General features: G+C 42.4%; 1 protein-coding gene across 2 annotated transcripts; it reads right to left on the bottom strand.

Moving 5' to 3' along the window:
* Positions 1–163: 163 nt before the first annotated feature.
* On the bottom strand, positions 164–9,652 carry AKIRIN2 (akirin 2). 2 transcript variants are annotated; one of them, XR_004404585.2, is made up of 6 exons: positions 9,134–9,652; positions 6,238–6,360; positions 5,114–5,257; positions 4,814–4,885; positions 3,587–4,423; positions 164–810 (listed from the first exon to the last, which is right to left on the bottom strand). XR_004404585.2 is itself a non-coding variant. In XM_032973594.2 (5 exons), exons 1-5 carry the CDS (start codon positions 9,345–9,347, stop codon positions 4,413–4,415), a joined length of 564 nt encoding a protein of 187 aa, XP_032829485.1. In that variant the 5' UTR covers positions 9,348–9,652; the 3' UTR covers positions 164–4,412. The 2 variants fall into 2 exon arrangements, 1 of the variants encoding a protein (XP_032829485.1); XM_032973594.2 differs by having other exon boundaries at positions 164–4,423.
* Between the last annotated feature and the right edge of the window lie 14,383 nt (positions 9,653–24,035).

Below are 24,035 nucleotides of genomic sequence, written 5' to 3' on the forward strand. Positions count from 1 at the left end.
GTATACTGCGACCCATGTCATCAGAAAAGTCAAACAGAACACTTCCATGTTGGGAATACAAAACTACATTCGCAGGGTGGAATAGAATGCTTGTGAAAAGCAACCCCACATTCTCACAGGTACGCCTTGTTGCTGGACATAAAACTTGGGCTCAGAGAATAAGGATGGTGTAAGGTAACTTTATTACGGTATGTTTCATATGCGCACATTAACTGGCAGTCCTATGTACAGTACAAAGGCATTGTTACAGGTGCACTAGTTGTTTTGTACTAACATTTACTGGAATTGTCTCAAACCATACTAAATCTATGGGTCTAGAACCCAAGAAATAAAACGAGTCAACACAACAAAAAGAAAAACAGCAAAGAAGTTCCCAAACCTCATACGTTAAAAAGAACAGGCAACGCAGTCAGTGCAACATCTTAAAGCAATGTCTGTACATGCTAAGCAATTGACAGCAGCTCTTTAAGATTTATACAATGCACAGCAAGTGAAATCAATATGCTTGCAATAGTAAGTAATCAAATTGTGCCATGCGTTTGCAAGTGAACGTTAACACCAGTCATCTTGAGAAGTGTGAAACACGGTCATTTAGGTTATACGTTTTAGTTGGCGAGGTTGCACTTGTGTGGGTAAGGCGGTTTGGCAAAATTTGAACGTGTTCTCCAAGTCAACAAAACTCAAACCCCACCAGCCAAATTAACAAGTCTGGGTCCTGTACCTGGAGCAGGCACAAAGATCATGCGACTTGCATGAAGTCAATAAAGCACCAACCAGGGCAACTCCAAGCCAGAGACATTTGGAAATACTCTTTGGTTCTATTGGGTAAAGTCACGTAGGTAAAAAAATAAAACAAAAATCACGTTTCGGCCACAACACAAGCGGCCTTCATCAGGTGAAGGGATCAGGCCATCTCGAGGACAGCGCTGGAGTGAAACACAGCCACGCTCAGACCGCGGACCTTTAAGCTGTGTGCGAGCAAACAAGGCGTCCTGACAAAGAAATTAGCATTTGATTGGCCGATTTTAGAAAAGAGGTGGTGTACGTGCCGGTGGACTTGCCGTTTGTCGCGGGGGGGGGGGGGGGGGAGTTTACCTATTGATGGTGTGAAAAGGGAATTTATAAGAGCTGCGAAAGTTTCGGGTACCACTACTTGAAAAATATACTGTACCATTGAAATTAGTTTAATGTTTAGTTCGATTTAGAACATCTTTCCAATGGTTGCTTAATTTGAAACCATCTCGGTTGAAATTGTGTCTGTGTTTGTAGATCTGAATTGCCTCGTGAACAAATCTCTGATAAAAACCCGTGGGTTTGCAAATAACCTTGGTATCGGAGAAAATTATATCGTGATCACCCACAGCGTTGTAACAGTGAACAGCCACGGCAGAAGAATTCGTTTTGCCGTGTTTCAAATCTGATTTGTGCTCTCGAATTCGGTCAGAGACATGTTGCTTTGTCTCCCCGATATAGCAATCACCGCAGGTACAACTCAATTTGTAAACCCCGGGGTACTGTAAGTCAGGAATGACATCCTTCACGGATGGGATCAGATCACGAATTGTGTACTGTATTGAACCGGACCTGGATCTTGTGTTTAGAATTTTGGAAATTCGTTTTAGTAACGCCTGCTATATATGGTAGTGTGATGGTTTTGACCAGAGTATCAAGTGGTTGTTTCTGTATGGAGGGAGAAACAGCTTGGCGGATGGTACGGTCAGAGTAACCATTCCTTTTGAGGGCCAGGTGTACATGTTTTAATTCACTGGTCAGGTGGTGTTGGTTCGAAATGCAATGAGCCCTATGGTATAAAGTTTTGATAATTCTTTTGGGCTGGGTGGTGGTGGGAATCAGGTTTCAAGTAGGAATCTGTGTGGGTGGGTTTCCTGTAGACAGAATGCCCCAATGAGCCATCAGGTCTCCTCTCAAACAGAACATCTAAGAATGGTAGCTTGCCATCTTTCTCCACTTCCATGGTGAATTTGATGGCGGGATGTCTGGAATTGATGTGGTGTAGGAAAAGGTTCAGAGCTGGGAGGCCATGTGGCCAAATGACGAAAGTGTCATCCACATATCTCTTCCACAGGGAAGGTCTGAGGGTGGAAGTCTGGATGGCGTCTGATTCAAATTCTCCATGAAAATATTGGCCATCACTGGTGACAAGGGGGATCCCATGGGGGTACCCTCATTGTTTGTAGAAGGAGCCATTCCAAGTAAAGTAGGTATTGTTGAGGCAGTGCCTAACCAGTGCAGGTGTGTCGGGGTCTAGTCCATGTTGGACCAAATTTTCAATTATTTCAATGGTATCAGGTACTGGGACCTTGGTGAACAAAGAGACCACATCGAAGCTGACAAGGATATCGTCAGGGGACAGTACAACGTCTTTGACCATAGAGACCAATTGGGCCGAGTTAAGTACTGCTGAGGCGGTCTTGCCAGTGAAAGGCAGCAAGGTATCTTGACAGAAAACGGGCTAGTCTATAGGTAGGGGAGTTGATCGTGGATACGATGGGTCGTAGTGGCGTGCCTTCTTTATGAATCTTGGGAAGACCATAGAATCTAGGGGGTCTTGCAGCAGAAGGTTTTAGGGAGGGACGTTTAGTTGGGTCGATTAGGGAGGTCGAACTTGTGATGATCTTGTTGGTTATCGCTAGGCTACTGGTAGGGTCATTTATTTTTGAGTAACTTCCATCGTTGAGCAGATTCTGGATTTTGTTGTATGACTCTTTATCCATAATAACAGTAGCATTGCCTTTATCGGCTGAGAGGATGACTATATCACTTGTTTTTTAAATTCGCGAGTTCAGAGCGTTCATTTTTGCTGTTACTAATGGGTTTCTTAGCATTCTTAAGAATAGTGGCTATTTCAGCTCTCGCAACGTCTGCTTGGATGTGTCCTACGCCTTTGAGGGCTACATCGACCTGAGAGATGATATCATCTACTGGTATGTGTTTTGGGGTGACAGCAAAATTCAGTCCCCTAGCCAGTACTGTTTTCAGATTGTCCGAAATCGGGGTGCTACTCTGATTAATGACGATTTAATATTCTCCGATACCAAGGTTCTTTGCAAACCCACGGGTTTTTATCAGAGATTTGTTCACGAGGCAATTCAGATCTACAAACACAATTTCAACCGAGAAGATGGTTTCAAATTAAGCAACCATTGGAAAGATGTTCTAAATCGAACTAAACATTAAACTAATTTCAATGGTACAGTATATTTTCCAAGTAGTGGTACCCCAAACTTTCGCAGCTCTTATAAATTCCCTTTTCACACCATCAATAGGTAAACTCCCCCCCCCCCCGCGCCAAACGGCAAGTCCACCGGCACGTACACCACCTCTTTTCTAAAATCAGCCAATCAAATGCTATTTTTTATGCTAATTTCTTTGTCAGGACACCTTGTTTGCTCGCACACAGCTTAAAGGTCTGCGGTCTGAGCGTGGCTGTTTCACTCCAGCGCTGTCGAGACAGCCTGATCCCTTCACCTGATGAAGGCCACTTGTGTTGTGGCCGAAACGTCGTGATTGTTATTTTTTTTTTTACCTACGTGACTTTACCCAATAGCACCAAAGAGTATGGAACATTTGGAAATGTCACTTCACTTAACTGGCCATTAGGGTGTAGTTGTATACATTACCCCAATGTTATATTTCCATCTAAATATTGATAATTTGCTTGCAAATTCACATCAAGGTCCTTTAAAGGGTGCAATTGAAAAGCAACAGGCATAAAATGCACATTTTTCTCTCCAACCCTGAATTCTTTCATATTGCAAACACCATATCCTTCCCATAGACCAGTTTTCAAACAAAGTACACTGGGACCAATACCCATCCCAGATTTCCATGACATAAAACTTCTAACACATGTAGGTTTTCCTTGTGAAAACCTGCTGATTGCTAGAATTCTAAATCAAGGCTGGGTAGATGTATAAGCCTGTAATGAAATCCACCCTTTATGCTTTCCCTGGCTGTATTTACAAACCACAACTCCAAGGCGCCTGTATCCCATTCACACGTTACTTGTAAACCCTTTACTTTGTGAGAATCTTTGATTACCCACATATTTCTCAACCCTGCTATTCCAATACAAATAGTTAACACTTGCTCCACAAACCATCTTCACACTTAATGTCTGTTTGCAAAATATCTTGCCTGCATTCCCCAATTTAAAAAATAATAACAGCTATCGACCAAAAGGCAAAGTAAAGCTCGGAAGTCAGTGTTAGTTACAATTCTTATGAACAGCAATATCACGGATACTTTTGCTAGTTCTGATGAAGGCAGGGTCAGCTTCCACAACGCAGTGTTACGCACTGATCCCTTTGCACTGTTTTGACTGTTTTGGGTGGGCCTCTACACAAGTCAGGCATCTCGACTTGCAGCAGAACAACTGCAGCCTGGCATCTTCAGGAGACATCTGTGGAGCAGAGGAAAAGAATGTTAAACATACATCTGCTTGGAATGTATGTGTGACATCTCACAATGGGGTGGGTTGGTTCAGCCTCTTTCGGGCAGTATAACTCTTCTGGAAGTGTCGTGTAAAAATTGCATCATGCCATTGTAAGAAATTGTGCGATGCTGTTTTGAGCCAATATTAAACCAAAATAAGGGTGGTTCAGAAATGACAAATAATTTACAACAATTATGGTACTAATAAAATGCTTATTCCAAACCTAACAATGGTAATATTAATCTTAACGTTTAAAATCCAATGAAAGTATGAATCAGGAATTTTTTTAATCTTAAAATTACTTGATAAAATAGCACAAAGTACATAAGATGGCTTAATCTGTCTAGCAGGGCTTACAGCTGGCTGGTCGTTCCCCATACTTCCGCATAATCTGGTCCTGGGTGAACTTCACAAACCCCTCGTATTGCTCTGAAATAAAACAAGCACATACACAATGGCAACGCGTATTATTCAGCATGATATCCCAACGTTTCGCTCCACATGCTGGGAGTTTATTTAGGTACTCCCAGCATGTCAACAAAACGTCAGTCATGCCAACCACAGACGCACCGTAACAACCAAAAATAAAACATTAAAAGACCATAAAAGACAATTGGAAATGGGCCGCTATCCCTGGTGCGGAGTGCCATGAATTACCGGCGAGCTTGGTGGACAATATCTGGTCGTACTCCTGGCGGATGTGCACCTCCCGCTCGCGCAGCAGCCCGTCGCAGATGAGCCCCACCTGGCGCAGTGTGAACAGAGGCTGCTCACGTCGCCCACCGTCTCCACTAACGCTCGCTAGCGTACGGAGAAAGAAAAATCATTTCAATGTCAGCCTCACAATATAACACCCCATTACTCGCAAGTACAAGTGTAATCATGGACTGGGGCCGGTATAACACGCATAATTGAATTATATGCATTTCAAATCTAAACGCAATTAAGCATGAAATTTAATCTTTGGAACTTGTGACAAATCGATATATATTTTTTTTTTATTGAAACAGTGAAGTGCCAGCTGTAATATGCTCTTATTTCCATGCAAATATTAAAGCCAGTTCTTGTTCCCAAAGCTTCTGCCTTCATTGTATACAGCACTCCGTAAAATACCAAATTACATCAACATTTTATCAGTCTACTAGAGTGCACAGCACATCACCTCTCACCATCACGCTTGCATTGCGAAATTGATGGTAATTGCAGATAACTCCTTGTAAGGCTGATGGTTTTCACATAACATTTCAAAATACAATTTTAAGAGCATGCCATAAAACTGGCTGGAGTGTGGATGCATGCATTAACTTAATAGGCTCAGCTGCTGTGGCTTTTCAATATGAGGCTGATGCTCTTTTGTATTTCGTCTCAAGTTCAGACATACCACAATTTCATCATACCATCTGACGTGCAAAGCAAGGGTGGGGAGAGTACGAGTATATGCTGCCATGTCAAATGGCTGGCATGCCAGGAAGCCTTAATATGGGTTTGTATGGGAAAGGCATCGTACATAGAGTAGTGTGTAATATTTGGAGGGTTAAATTTAAATTCCACAAAGCAGAGTGAATTGGAGCCAGCATGCGAATGCTCACTACTGCTGACAGACTTAAAGCAAGCTTGCAGGAGAGGCTTGCAATCGTTACAAGGTGCTTGATGGACAATGCCGCAGCCAGCGCTGGGACTGGCTGAGTATGCTCCGCACTGCGGAACCAGCGTCGATCCCAGGGCAAGGAGGGGGGTTTATTTGGGGGCACAAACGGCGTGGCACTGGCCGTGGCTCATACTGGGAGAGGCGGGGCCGCTCTGCATGGAGGCGCTGTCTCCAGCGTGTGCATCGGGTGGCCCGTCCACTTGCAGGCGCCGCTGCATGCGCGAGTACTCCTGCTTCAGGTTGGCCAACACTTGCTCTGCACACCAGACGCACCAGAAGCAGTCCAATGCAGTGATGTGCAAGAATGCGACATTTTGTAGAAAGCCAAATTTACAATCAAGGCCAGCCAGCTCACGCTGTGATGTCACACCACTCTGCATCTATGCTGCCAGGCACACATGGGCATGTATTTCGTTCTAATGCTCGAAGCCTGTGGCATAAAGAATTACCATCAGGAGCTCATCCAGCTGCTTACCAAAAATCTCACTCGACGTTTATAGAACGGGAAAAGAAACGAGCCCAGCTTCACAGCAGTCATATTAACTAAATAATAACACTGAGAAAAACTGACAGCCAAACATCATCAGAGCTCCAACAATAGTAATGGGCTGCATTGTACACCACACGATTTGTCACGGCAGCAATCACTGGCTGCTATGGCGACTCATTTGATATGCACTGTAATGCGACATGGGGGAGTGGCAGTGCAGGTACGGGTTGAGGGATAGCCAGAGTTGTTTTGGCTAACTTTACGTGTCTGGTTTAATTAAGGTACAGCATCAGCACGAGTGCCTATCAATAGTGTGGAATCCACAAACCTCTCCTTTTTTAGACTACTGATTAAAAAGTTAAATATAAAATGTGTGCAAGGCTATTCCACACCACCCAGCCCTTTCTGTATGCTTTGTATGCTTGTATAAATATCATAGAGCGGCAGTGCTAATACATACAGAGGCTCTGCTTTCAGTGTATACAAACCCCGGTGAAAAGGAGGGGGATAGAATATTGAGCAGCCACGGGTTTAATCATTCACTACACACAAGCACACTCAAAATGGGTGCCGTGTTGTCAAAATATTTTCTTTTTTATATACCTTTCATTTGGACTCAGAATTTCTAAAGCATACAGAGCCACAGCGATAGCTCGTGAAACATTATGACTTCACCAATACAAGGCAACTTGGGACCCAGCCCATAAAACATTCCAGCAGACATTGTGCAGATCCCTTTCAAAAGCCAACAACAAGAAGCGCTGTTTAAATCCTTTTGAGCACATGCTACATTTTTACAAACGTTGCGATGAATGTTATTTCTTAGCTTATCATTCCCTAAGCCACATCAAATTGCAACATACTGTCGAGTAATGCGACCCATTTCAAGGAAACAGTCCCATAAAGAGGGCTTCCTACAGTGTGGCATGTACTTCATTACGACAGATTTACATTTCCACCTTTGGGTATCCGGAGCTACATTATATTTCTGCCTGCGTATTAATCTTAAAAAATACGTGTTGGTATGTAGAGATAAAACGAGCGCTCAAACTAAATGATTGTTCCAAGAGAACAGGGCCCACCACAATTTAGTGTTTCCTCACTGGCACATCTTAACTCCACACCCTATTTCGTGGCATCTGCTGCTTATTGCCATTTCATAACACGCATCAGAACTGCACAATCATACGAGCAGAGAAAGGGCTTTAATGGAAAAAACACATCTTCGCGCCCTGTCTTGCCACAGACAAACTTAAATTTAAGACTGCTCCTGCCAACGGAACTCAACGTCAGGTCTATAATGACGCTTGTAACATTTCAAAAGGTTAAAAGTGAAGGTCCATTTTTCAATGAGCGCGTATCCAGCCCCAAATAAGGAATATTGCCACGTAGGCTTGAGTACAATCTATTGTTGCTCTGGACGAAAAGTATATACTATTTCTGGTGCATTATTTTGCATATACTGACGCCAACTCAGAAGCTTAAATCACGCCCTTACAATCGGGCGTTTATAGGTTTAAATTGAGTCGCGCTAATCGGGTGTGAAAATACTTCTTTGAAATGTTAACAACAAAGACTTGGCAAGGCCAAATCTTTTGTGAACACGACGGGGGTTGGTGGCACTATCAAAGCCACACAGCCATTTTAAAATTCACAAGGAGACTCAACAACCGCATTGTTATTGCTGCTGCCGAGATAGAAGCCACGATACTAATCCAGCGGCCATTTAAGACTTTGGCTAAGACCAAGAGGAAATGTGGAAATGGGATAAACCGATAGCGAGCTCTTCTTCCTCCAAGATGGTCTATCTCTGGCTACGATGAGCACACAGGGGGAGTGGGGGGGGGGTCCCCCCTGTTTGTGGGGGCTCCAGCAGCGTCTACGCCGGGAGCCGTCAGATTTTAACAAAACAAAAAACCATTGCGAACAATTTTTTAAACCACAAAAAGAGTGCAACGCCGAGTTGACTACACAGCCCTTCCGCCATGGCGTGCGCACGTCCTTCTGTATCATTGTTGAATTCGCTTGGCACAAAGGGGGGGTTGGTGGTGGGTGTAAATGCAGGCGACGGGGACCGTATTAGCGTTGCAATCAATCATTGCAGCACCATGTTGGGGTTTTGTTGGCTGGGTTTAAAATTTAAATGCTTCGTCGGCCATGGCGTTTAAAACCGTATTACCGTTCCACAGACATTCACACGCCTCATCAAACGTTGGAAATTAAGAGGTTGACGTTAATTGAGCGTGTGAATTAAGTCTAAAAAGCACGTTTACAGGATTTGCATAGCAATGCCGCACCCTTGTTTAAACGGCCGTACCGTCCAATTACTTCTGCGCGGTTGCATCTCGGCAACACGTACAAACACGTACACCGGCAAAACTCTCCGGTCATAACGATGATTTTATTATAAAGCGACTTGACAAACTAGTCTACAAACAGCCGGCGACGCGAATTAAAGGCCGGGACCGAGCGAGGCCTAGCAGGGCGGATGGATCCTCGGATTCCCCTAGAAGGCCCAACCGCCCGGAGCTCCACTTACCCGGGGTGAGGCGGGCAGCGGCAGCGGGGGAGTGGAGGTGGTAGTTGTGGCTCTCGCCGAGCGATGCCGTCGGCTCGGCCTGCAGGTATTTGCCCGATGAGGTGGGCGACGGCGGCGACAGCGGCGTGCAACGCCGCCGCTTCGGCGACTGCGACGAAGGGCTGAGCAGCGGCTCGAAGTCCAGCTGCCGTTTGAGGGTGGCACCGCACGCCATGGCGGCGACGGCCGGGTTTCCCTTGAGCGGAGCGAGCGAAGCGTCTCAAAAATACCCGCTCCTAGCGGGGTGATCGGAGCAAAATGACGGCGGCGATCGCCTCGCGGGACTCTCGGCGTTGGATGCGAAGAGGAAATGGACGACGGGAGACGGCGGGACGCGGCCGATGGGTGCGGATTGCGCGGAGCGGGCGGAACCAAGGATCAACGGCGGAGAGACGCGATCGTCAACATGGCGGCCTCTCGCCCGGCGTGAACAATGACAAGGCCGGGGTCACCATGGCAACGACCGCATTATTTACCATAAGCCCACAAGGGCCCCCCCCCTCCGGTCCGGCGATTTTTCGTTTCACTCACCCGATGTTTGTTACACCTACTTTGCCTACGTCGATTACGTGTCGTCGATTAATCGACAAATTAATCGATACGCACGCATTGCATTTTTTTGTGGCCGATTTGCTTGGGGCCCCTTTGAAATTCTTATTTCGGCTGTTTTTTTAAAATTAAATTTTAAGCTTTGAATCAAAATTTGTTTTTTTATTAGTTGAGTAATTTAACCGATAATCGGTAGAGTAATCGATTGCCTACATAAGCTTATAGTCCTGCTGAGCACAAGCAGCTGCCAAAAACACTGCCTTAATGCAAGGAAGAAACATCATACACATCCATGGGTTTTGTACGTTTGGCCTACCAAAAGTATTTAATTTTCCCCATTAATGTGCACGACGTACTACCTGGTATGAGATGGATCATTTTCTTCGTGAATGGACATTAATGATGAGACATTGACATGGCTGGTTCGCATAAGGGATGACAAAGCTGGCCAAATATGTCATCATTAGCATGAACTATAATTCAATGCAGTGCTGAATCAATGCCTTCCTAAGCCACCTTCATCTCATCCCTTCTAACGATGTTTTCCTGCATAAAGTCAAATACTTTTCTTGATCAAAATTGTCTTTACGCTATATTCCACCTGTTTGTCTAAAGTTCCAAGCACTTTTAAATGTTTTTACGTCATTCGTTCATGTCCATAATTGCGATCCATATGTGAATAGAAAATATCTGTCGTATGAACATATATTTGAAAATTAGAAAGTTAACTTCTGTAATATAAACCCTAACTGCAGAGAGAATGAAACGGTCTTTGGTAAAAGTTATGGAGATGTTATCGCAGCAGCAGATCGATTGTAACATTTAGGACTAGGTGACAAATGATGCTGATGAGTATTGGTCAGAACATTGTTCACTCCTCCAACATTGGCTAGAAATCAGCGATTATTTTCCTTTGGAATCTCATACAATGTATCGATTAATAACAAAAAATTGGGATAAATATTCCAATTTTAGATTATGATTGAGGGCTGTTAAGCAAAGCATCCGATGCATACACATTCTTCTCTGCTTTTATAGATTATAGTAAAAAAATAGAATCAAGCTTCCATTACAATTTGAGGTAAATGTTGCCAATTGTGTTTATTTGCGGTGACACACCTCCAAAAGTCTCCTGTAAATGGACGCCTGTGTGTGTACTACAGATATATAACTCTCCATTCATGCTATCACGTTTCTTCTCTGTTTCTGTGTAAGATATGGAACCATTACTTTTACAATATTCACTTACAAATTATTTGGGTCTTTCGGTATAGCCACGTAGATAGCTTTCCCAACGGTTTGTGTAGTCTGAATATCCATTCGTCTTGAGGGCTTGGTGTACGTGTTCCAGTTCACTGGCTAGGTGGGGATGGTCAGAAATACATCGAGCTCTATGGTGTAGAGTTTTGATGAGGAAATTATTCTGGGATGGATTGTGGTGGGAGTCATGTTTTAGGTAGGCATCCGTATGGGTGGCTTTCCTGTAGACCGAGTGTTCCATTACGCCATCTGGTCTCTTTTATTAAAACATCCATGAATGGTAACTTGCCATCCTTTTCCACCTTCATGGTGAATTTGATGGCTGGGTGTATGGAATTAATGTGGTTGAAGAATTGGTCCAGAGCTGGTAGGCCATGTGGCCAGATGACGAACGTGTCATCTACGTACCTCTTCCAATAGGAAGGACGTAGGGTGGATGCCTGGATGGCATCTGTCTCAATTTTTTTCCATTAAAATATTGGCTATAACTGTAGATAAGGGAGAACCCATTGGGGTACCTTCAACTTGTTTATAGATTGTTCCATTCCAGGTGAAGTAAGTGTTGGTGAGGCAGTGTCTAACCAGGGTCGGTACATCAGCATTCAGTCCTTGTTGGACCAAACCTTCGATGATTGCAATGGTGTCAGGAACAGGAACTTTGGTAAACAAAGATACTACATCGAAACCGACAAGGAAATCACCTGGATATAGTGAGATTTCCTTAATTAACAATAACAAGCGAGCTGAGTTAAGTACAGCTGAGGTGGTCTTACCAGTGAATGGCTGTAAGGTCTCAGATAGAAATCGGGTCAGTGTGTAGGTGGGTGAGTCAATAGTGGAGACGATAGGCCGAAGTGGTGTACCTTCTTTATGGATTTTTGGTAAGTAATAAAATCTGGGTGGTCTAGCAGCAGAGGGTTTTAAGGAAAGCCGCTTGGTTGGTTACATTAAAGATGTCGAAATAGTGATGATATTGTTGGTTTTTGTAACCAGGCGGTTGGTGGGATCTCTATTGATTTTGGTATAGCTACCATCATTAAGTAGGTCTTGAATTTTGTTGTTGTATGTGGTTTTGTCCATGATGACAGTGGCATTGCCCTTGTCGGCTGAGAGGATGATGATGTCATCTCTCTTTTTTAGTTGAGAAATCTCTAAGCGCTCATCCTTACTGATGTTGCTAATAGGCGTCTGAGCATTTTTGAGGATTGCAGCGATTTGCAATCTTGCCACGTCTGCAGGAATGTGTCTCAAACCCTTAAGGGCTACGTCGACCCGGGCAATGATATCATCAACTGGGATGTGTTTAGGGGTGACTGGGAAATTCAAACTTTTAGCTAGAACCGATTTTAGGCTGTCGGAAATTGGGCTGTTACTCTGATTGATAACAATCTTATCACCGTCTAACTTTTTAATGTGTGGATCTGGCTTCTTCTTGGACAGGAGGTTGAACTTGGCATTCAGGTTATCTTTGCACTTAGCTGACGAGACAATCATGTTATCTACATGTTCCCAATCAGATGTAGACATTTTTTCTGTCACTTACAAATTGAGAAGAAAATAAGAGGGTTATTAGAGCTTCCACAATGCAATATCCCAGCAACATTTAATAATTTAACTTTTAATGTAAAGAAATACCTGTTGTTCTTCTTCGTGGTTCTTTCGGTAAAGTCAAGAACCAAGAAGATGAATCCCTGCAGTCACGAAAGCTTTAAATCGAAAGAAAAATACCTGTTTATTATTTGAAGGGGTAATCTGTTGTTCAGTAGCTAAAATTATGTAACTATTCATATGCATATTAAGAACAGGTCGTGAGAAAACATAAAAAAATGTAATTCTCATCAGACTGCATTATGTAGTCTCCAATCCCTATGAACAATCTGGCCTATGTGTGTTATGAAGGGCCATTGCCTGCAACATGGTCTATTTCTATTTATTTTTAAGGTTGTGGTATTTACGAATGTATTGAGTTATTTGTTAATGTTGCTTGTGCACCACTGCCAATGCAACATCACCAAAGTCATTTGTGGGTTATATGTAAATGAAGCACTTTATATTTTTAAATAAAATACATGTGATTGTTCAAGAAGAACAAAAACCTCTTTGTTGTAATGAAATGTAAATTTGGAATGATTAATTTGAAATAAGATTTATCTGTGATGACTTTTTAACTGGCAGTTGTTTTTGTCAGAAAGTAATTATACACTGTCACTATAGAAATGGACGATGAAAATTGCTTTTACACTTTTAATAAAGGCGTGTAATTTCATGCAGTTATCCGGACATGAATCATTTTGTTCAATTAAATTGTGTAATTGAGATGTGATGTTGTTTTCGTTGAAATTGACACTGATGGTTGTCATAACTTTGATCACATTAACTTGGACCATTAACAATCTTGTTACAAGTTAAAGCACGCGTTACACGCTGCCACTCATTAAATCACACAATACCAGACGCTTGATGTCAGGGTAAATACTTTTCAAACATTCATCATTTGGACACGTTTTTTTATTACTTTTATGTCCAGACTCAAAGTTATTCAATGTAAAAGCCAGCCCAGCCTCGAGGCTGATTGGGATGAATCTCCCATGCATAGTGTAATTGTATTATCCTTAAAGGTTTCCGACTAAAAGTATCTGGTAACAGTGTGAATGGATTTTGCAGGAATCGTGGGCTTTTAAGTCCTCTTGTGAAGACCTCTTGTGATGGCACCGTAGTTGAAATAGTTCCTTGTGTATCCCATGGTATTGATTACATAGGAGCATTCTATAACACAATACCAAAGTACACTACAATACCATTCGACTCTTATATCCACCTAAATGCAGCTGCAATCCCATTGGACGTTATAATGGCAGTCATCGCAAGTGTTTGGTGGATATCTGAACTGTAGGACTGAGAAATGGCAATAGTTTGGGAAGGCTGTCATCCAATGGATTGATGAAGACGATGAATTGCAACGGCATCTGAAGACACCGTAACACAAATATGGGGAATTTGCATCATGGGGAGCACCAAAAAAATAGTTGTAGAAATGTTTATGGTAAGAGTGCGGTTAAATAGGACACTTCATAGAGAAGAAAGTAATTTGCAAAAGAGAACATGAAGGTTTTGAGCTTCTACTTGAGCAGGGGTTAGGGAATCCGTGACACGGATGGTTGGGCAGAGGAAATTCTAGATTGCACCCAGCAATCTAGAAAACTGAAGCATTGAAGGACCAGTATTGAACTTCAGTCGGAAATTAGAAGATTCAGTTAAATTTAGATTTAAAGCTTTCGTGACTGCAAGGATTCATCTTCTTTGGTTCTTTCGGTAAAGTCACGTAGAATGATAATAAAATAATAAAATAACACAATAAAATTCTCACGACGTTTCGGCCACAAGCTCTGTCGTCCCGACAGTTCTGTATCTTTCACCTGAAGACGGCCGCTTGCGTTGTGGCCGAAACGTCGTGAGAATTTTATTGTGTTATTTTATTCTCATTCTACGTGACTTTACCGAAATAACCAAAGAAGAAGATTCAGTTACTTAAATAATATATTGTATTTCATCGATTACCTGAAGAATTTCACAAAATGAAAATTGTTGTAAAAATTATCTCACCTCTGCTCCTACATGTGCCACTGGATGGGAGGTGATGGGTGGGACTTCGTGACATGAACGGCATCAGCCGCATCTTGCTGGACGTGGCTTGTATGGGGTTTCCAGCAATCGGAGTGGCATTATGTCGACAGTTGCCACCGTGTTCAAGGGGCTCGAGTAATCGACCATGTAAATGTAAAAAAATAGATACGCGTACATAGGTTTCTTCATGTAGCCTCTCCACATAGACAATACAAGTATTTCCAACATAACCCATTAGCTGCGCGACCCTCTGGAAATCCATAATTTTAGCAGCACAGATTCAGTGCAACCAAATTCTGGACCAGTTTCAGTATGGTGTCTCAGAAGCAGATTCACGCTTGCTTACTTAAATCAATGCAGATGAACTGCCAGCGCTTACAGGCAAGGCCCTTCTCTTTAAGATATGGGTCGTAGTGAAGGCAACGAAAGTGGTAAATTGCAATGTTTAGTGGAATAATTGAGAACGTGGACACATCGTCCCCGTTTTTATTAAGTCAATACATTATTATGAAAATGTCTTGGTTGTCACTAACGTTGCCTTAAGCAGTAATACCCATTGTACGTCATGGACCAAATAGGAGGTATAGGCATCATTATAGGTTCCACAAAAGGAAACAAATTTACTGGGTTTCTTAATTGTTGAAATAAAAGGAAGAAATGGGGAGGTGGGGGTGTGTGTCAGTTTTGTACTCGAGAAATCTTTACCGCTGCTCGACACTGCGAATAGTGCATTAATATTTATCATCTCTAGAGGGCAATGCTCACCCAATTACTGCACTCCCTGTGCCATTGTGGAAACATTATGCAAAGATTATTCACCTATTTGCAGAAGCCCCACGCATTCAAATTGAGTGAGTTTCATTTGTAGTGGAGAAATGTCTATGCCGCATGTTAGCGAATAACGAGCTGTAAGGTTAATTTTAATACCGTTTGTGAGCGCACCCAAGATTCATTTACACATTTGAAATGTCGCATGAATGTAATTATTTTTTCATTTCTCCTTGAAAAATTAAAATAGCATTTAAATTGTGCTAAGCATGAGCCGTCACACAGGAACTGACAGTCCTTTCAACACTTCACCTACTTAATAGACTATCCAATGTAAAACTTCACAGAGGTACCGTAATGCAATCCACGTCTTTCTGTCCATACCCTAGACACAATTATCACGAGCTGCTATGAGGATCCGAATGTTTGTGCATAATCATTAAAGCATTGGGGTGTTTAAGGTGTTAAGGCATAATAGTGTATATTTTTTCGCGATCCCAATTTCATAGCTAGGGGGTGTAATTTTATGAAAAATATTCATGGATTCTCAGAATTTCCCCTTCCCCCCCGAATTTATTTCTATAATCCACCTTTCAGCACACTATAGAAGTGCTCCGAGGCTTCTAAAAATGCACAAGAGGGGTAGGGCAATGTTTAAAGGCAGTATTGTGGGTTTTTTTAGTGTAAGTGTATGTCATCTAAGCTTGGTTTCTTTAGAAATAATGTATGGCAAAAACAGACGTGGTCTGCCTTCTGACCATCAAATTCCTAAAAGAGCGGTTACTTATGAAAGCCAATTCTGAGCTCATTGGACCGATGATTGTCTGTGGCAGGATGAGGATCCTGTTCTCTGAAGAAACACGTCCGTTTCACGCAGAGAATAGTGATTGTCGTGCCGCTTGTGAACTATTCTAAATTCGCACGGCTTCTTTTTGCACGAAAGTAAAATGTAATAATACACCACACATATCACAGTTATAAATCAGTTTTAAGACAGAGCGGCAGATGTAATATAACCGGTAAAGGTGAAGGTGTATCCCGTGCAATTACAGAGACTGGGGGATTTAATAAACTTATCCATTGGCCACGCCAGAAGATTATTCCGGCGACCTCTGGATTGCAAGTCCAGTTTGCTCAACAAATATACCACGGCGTCATTCCAGATATAATGCATAATTTTAGCAGCATTGATTCGGTAAAAGCAAATTCGAGCACATTCTGCACTGGTTTCGAAATAAGCAGTCTCGCTGTGCATTCATTAAGGTGCAGACAATGTTTTCATATGTGAACTCCTAACGTGCACGCTGCCAATTGCCTAACCACCATCTCAACAGTGTTTTCACCGCTACACAATGCTCAGGTTGCCTTGGCGGTATTATGTAATTCCCAACCGACTGATGTGCAACGTTAAAATGCACAAATGTTCTTGTTCCATTTATTAAATTCTGCCCGATAACCACCATGGCATTAGATATGCCAAATTGCACGGACACAGTTAACTTTCCACACGCTTATTGTCTTGATATCTAAAAATAGTATGGATTAGGAAATATCCCACCAACAGGCAATCGTGTTTGGCTATCGAAACGTCTTGATACTTGAGTTTGAGTTTATTTGAGTATGATGAGATTTCTTATATTGATGATGTTATTGCAGTCAATTGCCCGGCTATTTTTTTACAAAGGAAATCCATGGTGCGTGAGCACAGCAGCAACAAAATCAAAAGAAGAAGAATAAAAAGCATCACAACGAACAAACGAGGTACACGGTCATAAACGAATCGCACGTGAGTCCAAAAATAAAAAAACACAGCGCAAATATTATAAGAGCAAGAGGCTCAGAAAAGGTTAGACGCACGTGAATGTAATCTATATTTTAGTCTAACAGTGACATTAACACACACACAGATCGAAAAAGACAGTGTAAACGTGGGAGCAAGATGTATCAGAAAAAAGTTGGGTGCAGGTGCAAGTATGCCTTGCGTTTTGGTGTACTGTAACAGGGAAATAACGATGGGGAGGGAAGGGAGGAAACCGAGCTGCTCATATGCGGCAAGGGTACTGCAGAAACATGGGGCAAATACTACGGTTGGATAAGCAACATCTTGCTGCAATCTTTACTGACACAATTATTTAGATATTAAGTCTAAATTACAAACACCATAATGAATGTTTTAACACACTTCTTGCATTCGGATACACATGTGCAATGATAACACTATGTAACACGATTAAAAAAATGTTGCTTATTGCTTATGCCTAAAAAGTATAGGAAATGTCTATTATTCCCCACAAACTTTGCTTTTGTGACCAGGACTTTACGTGAAGGAATGACACAAATGCACACCACGTTTTCTCATTGAAAATAGGTACATTTCAAAATATCAATGTTCTAGTCACAAAAGCAAAGTTTGTGAGGATTAATAGCCATTTTCTTTGCTTTTCAGGCATAAGCAATTAGGAAATAATACTTACTACTCAGGAACAAGATTTTTCCTTCTTACACAGTGTATAATGGTAGCAATGGCTTCAAGGAGGACGATTGATTAGTATTTTTTTATGAGGCCAAACCATGCCTGAAATATGCAGAGCAGCTTTGGCCAGGCAGTAAACATCACACCGGTAGACTTATTCCGTTGTGTGGCTGTAATAAAATACTATGAACGACTGAAAATCCTGACTGTGCTCACAGACAATTCACCTGGGAACTCGGTAGCTTCGGTGGTGCTAGCCAATTTGGGGCCCAAGGCAGAATTTTTTTTCTTGTGACTTCAAACATTATATACTGAACAACCACAGTTATATTTTGAGTTAAAGCTTTCGTGACTGCAGGGATTTATATTCTTGGTTCTTTCGGTAAAGTCACGTTGAGGGGAAACAAAATAATAAAAGAATTGTTGTTTTATAGTTTTATTATTTTATTGTTTCCCTTCTACGTGACTTTCCCGAAAGAACCAAGAATATGAACCACAGTTATGTGAAAGAATTAACACAATCGTCTAGATTCTGATCCTAATCAACTTAACAATCTGATAAACGTATCTATCGGCCTGCACCTCTAATGTCTTATCTCACTAAGGTAGATCTCTACGCTTGCATGCATTTCCATGATTTCACTCTATCTCTTTTACATGTATTTTCTGTCATCTCACAAAAATAATAATTTCTGCTTCGGGCCCCCCAAAGGTTATCACTAACACTGTGCACACTGCTGTTTGGACACTGAGCAGTTCCCAGCAGAGGCTGGATTCAGCAGAAAGACTGACTTTCATGTGAAACTTATTCACATTCCAAACAGCGGGAAATGTGATGCTTTGTGCTGGAGACCTTGTTTATTAAATAGCAGCCCAGAGGAATAAAGCACAGCCTGTGAAATAAGCACTATAAATAATGTCAAACATGTCAAATACACTTATGGTGTCTGGAAAGTGATTTTGTACGTATCGCTCATAACGCTTCATTGCAATATTACATTCACTCAATTCATCATCATTATAATTAATCATCATTATAATTCATCATCATTATAATGCGCCATGGTCACTCCACTGCTGACGTGAAGGCCTCCCCAAGCTGCTGCCACTAGCTGTCGCGATCCTGAGCTGCTGGAGACGAGGGGTCGTGGTTTAGGTGCGTTGGTCATGGGGAGGGGGGGGTGGAGGGGGGGTGGTGGTTGACCATACTTCACCATTCTGGTCAATGTGGATTGGCTAAGGGAACAAATTTCGTCTCGCCTCTCGCTGAATACCTGGCTGCGTGCAGCTACTCAGGTCTACAAGCCACTTGTGCATCTTTGTCATGGATGAAGATGCCCTCTGTTGAAGAGCTCAATTAGCCAAGACCAAACCCTTTACGGTAATATGTAGTTTGCAAAATCCATGAGCATCGAACGATGTATCGATCAGTGGATTCTCAAAAACGTGGCTCCTCGTTAATTTGACACGACAGACATCTGATCCTTAATATGTAGCTACCTGCAATTGCTTTATGATACCACTGCTGGCGGAAGAGCCTCTATGGCAGGGGTGGGGAACGTCCGGCCCCAGGGGCCGTATGAGACCCGCAAAATCATTTGTTCTGGCCCTGCCAAGCAAACCCCAGGCGGGACTCGAAATTCACTAAATCTAGGAGCAAACCTGGAAAAGCAGTTGCGAGTAGCAAACATCATCAATACCGGCTAACATCACATGCTTCACCAAAGAAAAGCGGTTCCAGCCATCACATTAGGGGTGAGTTAATTAAATGTTTTACCAAATATAACAGGCACATTTTTCAGTTGATAATTTTGTATGGCACCGCGAATGATGTTATAAATATCCAAATGGCCCTTGGCAGAAAAAAAGGTTCCCCACCCCTGCTCTATGAGAGAGGGCTTGAGAGAGCCTCCTCGAGAAGCTATTATGGCCTACTCTTCCACGGCTGGCCAGACATCTCGGGAGAGGTGGGAACTACCCACACTTTACCCAACAACACGTGACCTGCTAAATCAACGAACTGTGATGTACCACATTTATACGACCGGGTGGACAGATTTAAGAAATGTGTCAATTATTTCAGCTGCCACGCCAGGAGATAGAATCAAACGGGTGATCTCTGTATTGTGTGTGTGCTAACTCTAACACTATGGCTGCTATCCCTTGGTATGTATAATTACTTGGAAGTTTTACTTTGCTGGAAAAGAAGGGCACAGCATGAACCATGGCTTTTAAACAGAGATGTTGTTGAACGGGGTCAACGCTTTCTTTCAATGGGCAAAACTATATATATATTAAATATAGGACAAACCGTCTCCGAAAGATGTGTGTTTTTGGAACACGAATGAAAATTAAGAGGCCAATGGGTCAAGCAGTGGCAATGTCAGGCCAATTTGGTCATATATAATCACAGATGCCATACTTCTTGGCCTTCATAACAACTTTCCATCCTTGCCCGCAAAGTCAACCGTCCCTGTCGCATCGTTACACAGGGTAGTCACAGTGCTGATGTCCTGCAATTAACTCCACAACCCTTTGCCTGATGTGTGTGCTAAGTGTTCGTCCCTTATTCATTCGGGCTGGTAATTGTGATTAAGATACTATGTCCATAATACAGGGTTGTTTTGGGTTAGATCGCGTAAATATATAAACGTGTCGTTTAACCCGCCAACACCCGACACAGCCAATAAGTAAGGTTTGTCACGTAAACATAACTTGACAATTCGTTTCAAGTACAGCACATCGGTGTGTTGGAGCGCAAAGCCACAACATTTACAACCTGAGTACGACGTTTCACCAGTTATTACAACTAGCTTCATCAGGCAACAGCCAGATTTGTGTAAGGGCGGGTTTAATGCCACCTTTATATATTTATGCGATTCAACGCAAAATACCTGTATTATAGATGATATTGGTCGCCAAAGACTACGTGTTAAACTGAGATAATATGTATTAGATAATTAATCATCACCAGCGATGTTCAAGCCACTGCTGGTTGAAGGGGTACCCAGGCCATCGCCGCCCCTCATATCCTGCGATGCCACAATCCGTCTCCCTCGTGCCCATGAGGCAATCTCAACGCTCCATCTCGCTGCTGTGGAATCTAGTTGAGTCTGAAAAATAAGAAAAGGGTTTTTTACTCTTTCTGGCAATAAAACAGGAGGTGTTAAGATGTTTAATCACCAAATAATTACCTTTTGCAAGGATACAGTCTGAATCAACCACACGTACTTGTGGTGAACATGCAAACAAACATGATCTGATAATGAATTCATTGACATTGAAACTGATTGGCCTACACCAGAGACAGCTTTTATATGACCTAGTCTCACTACCAGTGTCAGACCAGAGAACGCCAAAAGGTGAACATTAGTTGAGTCTGCCCACTTTCTGCTATGAAGAAGGCTGATTGCCTGAAATATAAGCACGTTCTATATTATGGTTGTCGTCATTAGGGGCCGTCCATAAATGACGTCACGCACGTGGGGGGGGGGGGGTCAGATTTCTGTGACGTTGTGTGACGAGGAGGGGGGGGGAGGGTTTGAGAAATGTGACATCACATTAAATAAATGTAGAATTGTTATAACAACACTAATTGTTATAACAGCACTCCTACAACATCAGAGTGCAGCGCCACATTTCAATACGCATTGCAATGACAATAGTTTAAAGCGATTTGAAGCATGTTTTATTTTCAAAATGGAAATATAGTTTTGGGGGGGGGGGCAGAGCTTTGTGACGTCATATTTGACCCCCCCTCGTCCTAAAATGCGTGACGTCATTTATGGACGGCCCCTTATTAGATATTGAGGGTGGTGACACGGCCCAGCGGTAGCACATTTTATGCTCGTTACAGAGGTTCGTGGTTTGGGCCCGGCGATCGTCCTGGTTAACACTGCGAGTGTATTAACAAATAAATACACGCCGTCTTCTACTCAGTGGACATTAACGATCCCATGACACGATTGGAAAAGAGAGGAGACGATGTGTCCAGGCATCTTGGTCCAACTGTTTTTCCAATTAGAAAATCAGTTTCAAAATACCTAATTTGGTAAAGCCACAAAGCATTATTGGCCCACCAACTGGCATACCACGTCCTGAAACAAAGTGCCTTTGTGATAGCCTTGCGCGATAAGAATGTCACAAATACCAAATGTGTGAATCATTTTTTTGCTTTACTAAGGTGGCATTAATGACGAAGGTGGCATTGCCTCTAAGCCTGACCCAAAAATTGGGCTGAACCGTTAACTCTTACGTCTCAACATATTTGCATAAAGCGTATTATTAAATAATACACATTACATTTTGATTTAAAGAATTACTAATCTACAACTCATTACTAATCATAACCAATGACTGATTACTAATCGATTATATAATTACATTACCCCCCCCCTCCGCCTCTAATCTCTGCACCTGATATGAGTTAAGTGATGACGTCACCCTGCTGCTCTATATAAAACCGGGAGCAAGCGAGGGCTTTACCATTCTGGCGAATTGCCCGATGATGCTGGAAGTACTTACCAGCGAAACGTCGTACTCAAACTGTAAATGTGGATTCACTCTTCAACACACCGGTGGGCTAAAGTAGTGAATTATTTGTCTTTTGTCAACGTGACACTTTTTTGCTGATTGGCCGTGTCGGGTGGTGGAGGGTTACGACACATTTATAAATAAACGCGATCTAACCCAAAAACCGTTATTATGAATATTTGCATTGTTTAAACTGTCGGCGCCAGAGAGGGACCACGGTGATCTGTCAAACCCTCCGATGGACCGTCCAGTAGGCGAGAGGGGGGTTAATGTTGCTATACTTAGGAGTGCATTCAAGCGCTGGAGTGGAAACGGGTCACCACCCCATCGAGTGGCAGATGCTTCTCTATTAGGCGTTGAGGGTACCAGCGCTTGGAATTGGTTGACCTTCAAGGAGCCGGAAACAGTGGCCAACTCTTGCTGCCAGTTATTTGTCCATTCCCATATGGCACAGCACTCAGAGAAGACACGATGCACTAAAACTATAGCAGATTGCACGCGCAAAGGACAGCGTTGAGGTCGGGGAGAAGGGTCGTGCTAAAAGTTTGAGATATATATTAAAAAAATGTGAATGACTGATGCGTAATACCATTAGATATAGTGGAAAGCAACATAGTGATGGTTATTTTGCAATTCTTTTTTAAGTGCCAGAAGATTATATTTTAAACGACGCTCGAAAGAATCATCGTGACAACGCTAAATCCGTCGTCATTGTTTCGTATGTTGGAATGATTAAGTGAAGCTTTTGCCGTGGGTGCATGGTCGCCGTCACGACCGAGTGAGAAAAAAACCTCAGGAATATTTGGTAGCTCCTATTTTAATCTATCCTGAAATCAAATGTGAGGCTTAAGCAACCAAATTGTATTATTTAAACCTGCCAGCTGTAATGATACGAAAGGTATCATTACAGAACAATGGCATGCGGGCCATGTGGTAACTCTGAGTGTGTCTGCATCCTTTTTCACCTGGGGGCAAGGCACAATTTTAATCATATTTTCCAGTGCGCATTTCATTTATTCATTAAATATGACAAACTAAAACATGTAAAATCTTGCTACTTTTAAAACGTAATCTCTGTAAATATATATTTCTGCTTTAACTGTCTGCAATAGTTTTCTCCAAATGTAAAAAAAGATAATGGAGGGAGCGAATCCAAATATTATTATTAAAAAAAAATTGGCAGAGGCCTCATTCATTTTATTGAAGGACATTGACTGGCACATTTTCATATAAATTGGACCAGACCTCTGCCAAATAGCCACCAAATGTTGATCAGTCATGATTGATGGAGCACCCCTGCACTGAGCTCTACCATCTGCATGAGACGAAGCACTAGTCAAAAGAATTAAACATTTCACTGTCCATTGCAAGGGTTATATGCTCAGAGACCAAGCCATCGCGATACCCTTGACAGAGTGACAGAACCCTCTCCAGGGAGCATGGCTCCTTAAAATCCAGATGTAATTGCACACAGTTGTGCAGAAACAATGCCCACATACAGATGCACATACATATCCATATCTTCAGGTAAGACGCTGCCATGGTATAATGGTTCGCATGCTGCATTTGCAAACTCGAGGTTGCAGATTCAATTCAATAGGCAAGATTCTTAAATCCCCTTTGTCCAACCAGCCATATAAATAGGTATATCAAGGT

This window comes from Petromyzon marinus, chromosome 51 (assembly GCF_048934315.1).
Source record: "Petromyzon marinus isolate PM22_M1 ecotype Great Lakes invasive population chromosome 51, UKy_Petmar_22M1.pri1.0, whole genome shotgun sequence".
Lineage (NCBI taxonomy): Eukaryota > Metazoa > Chordata > Hyperoartia > Petromyzontiformes > Petromyzontidae > Petromyzon > Petromyzon marinus.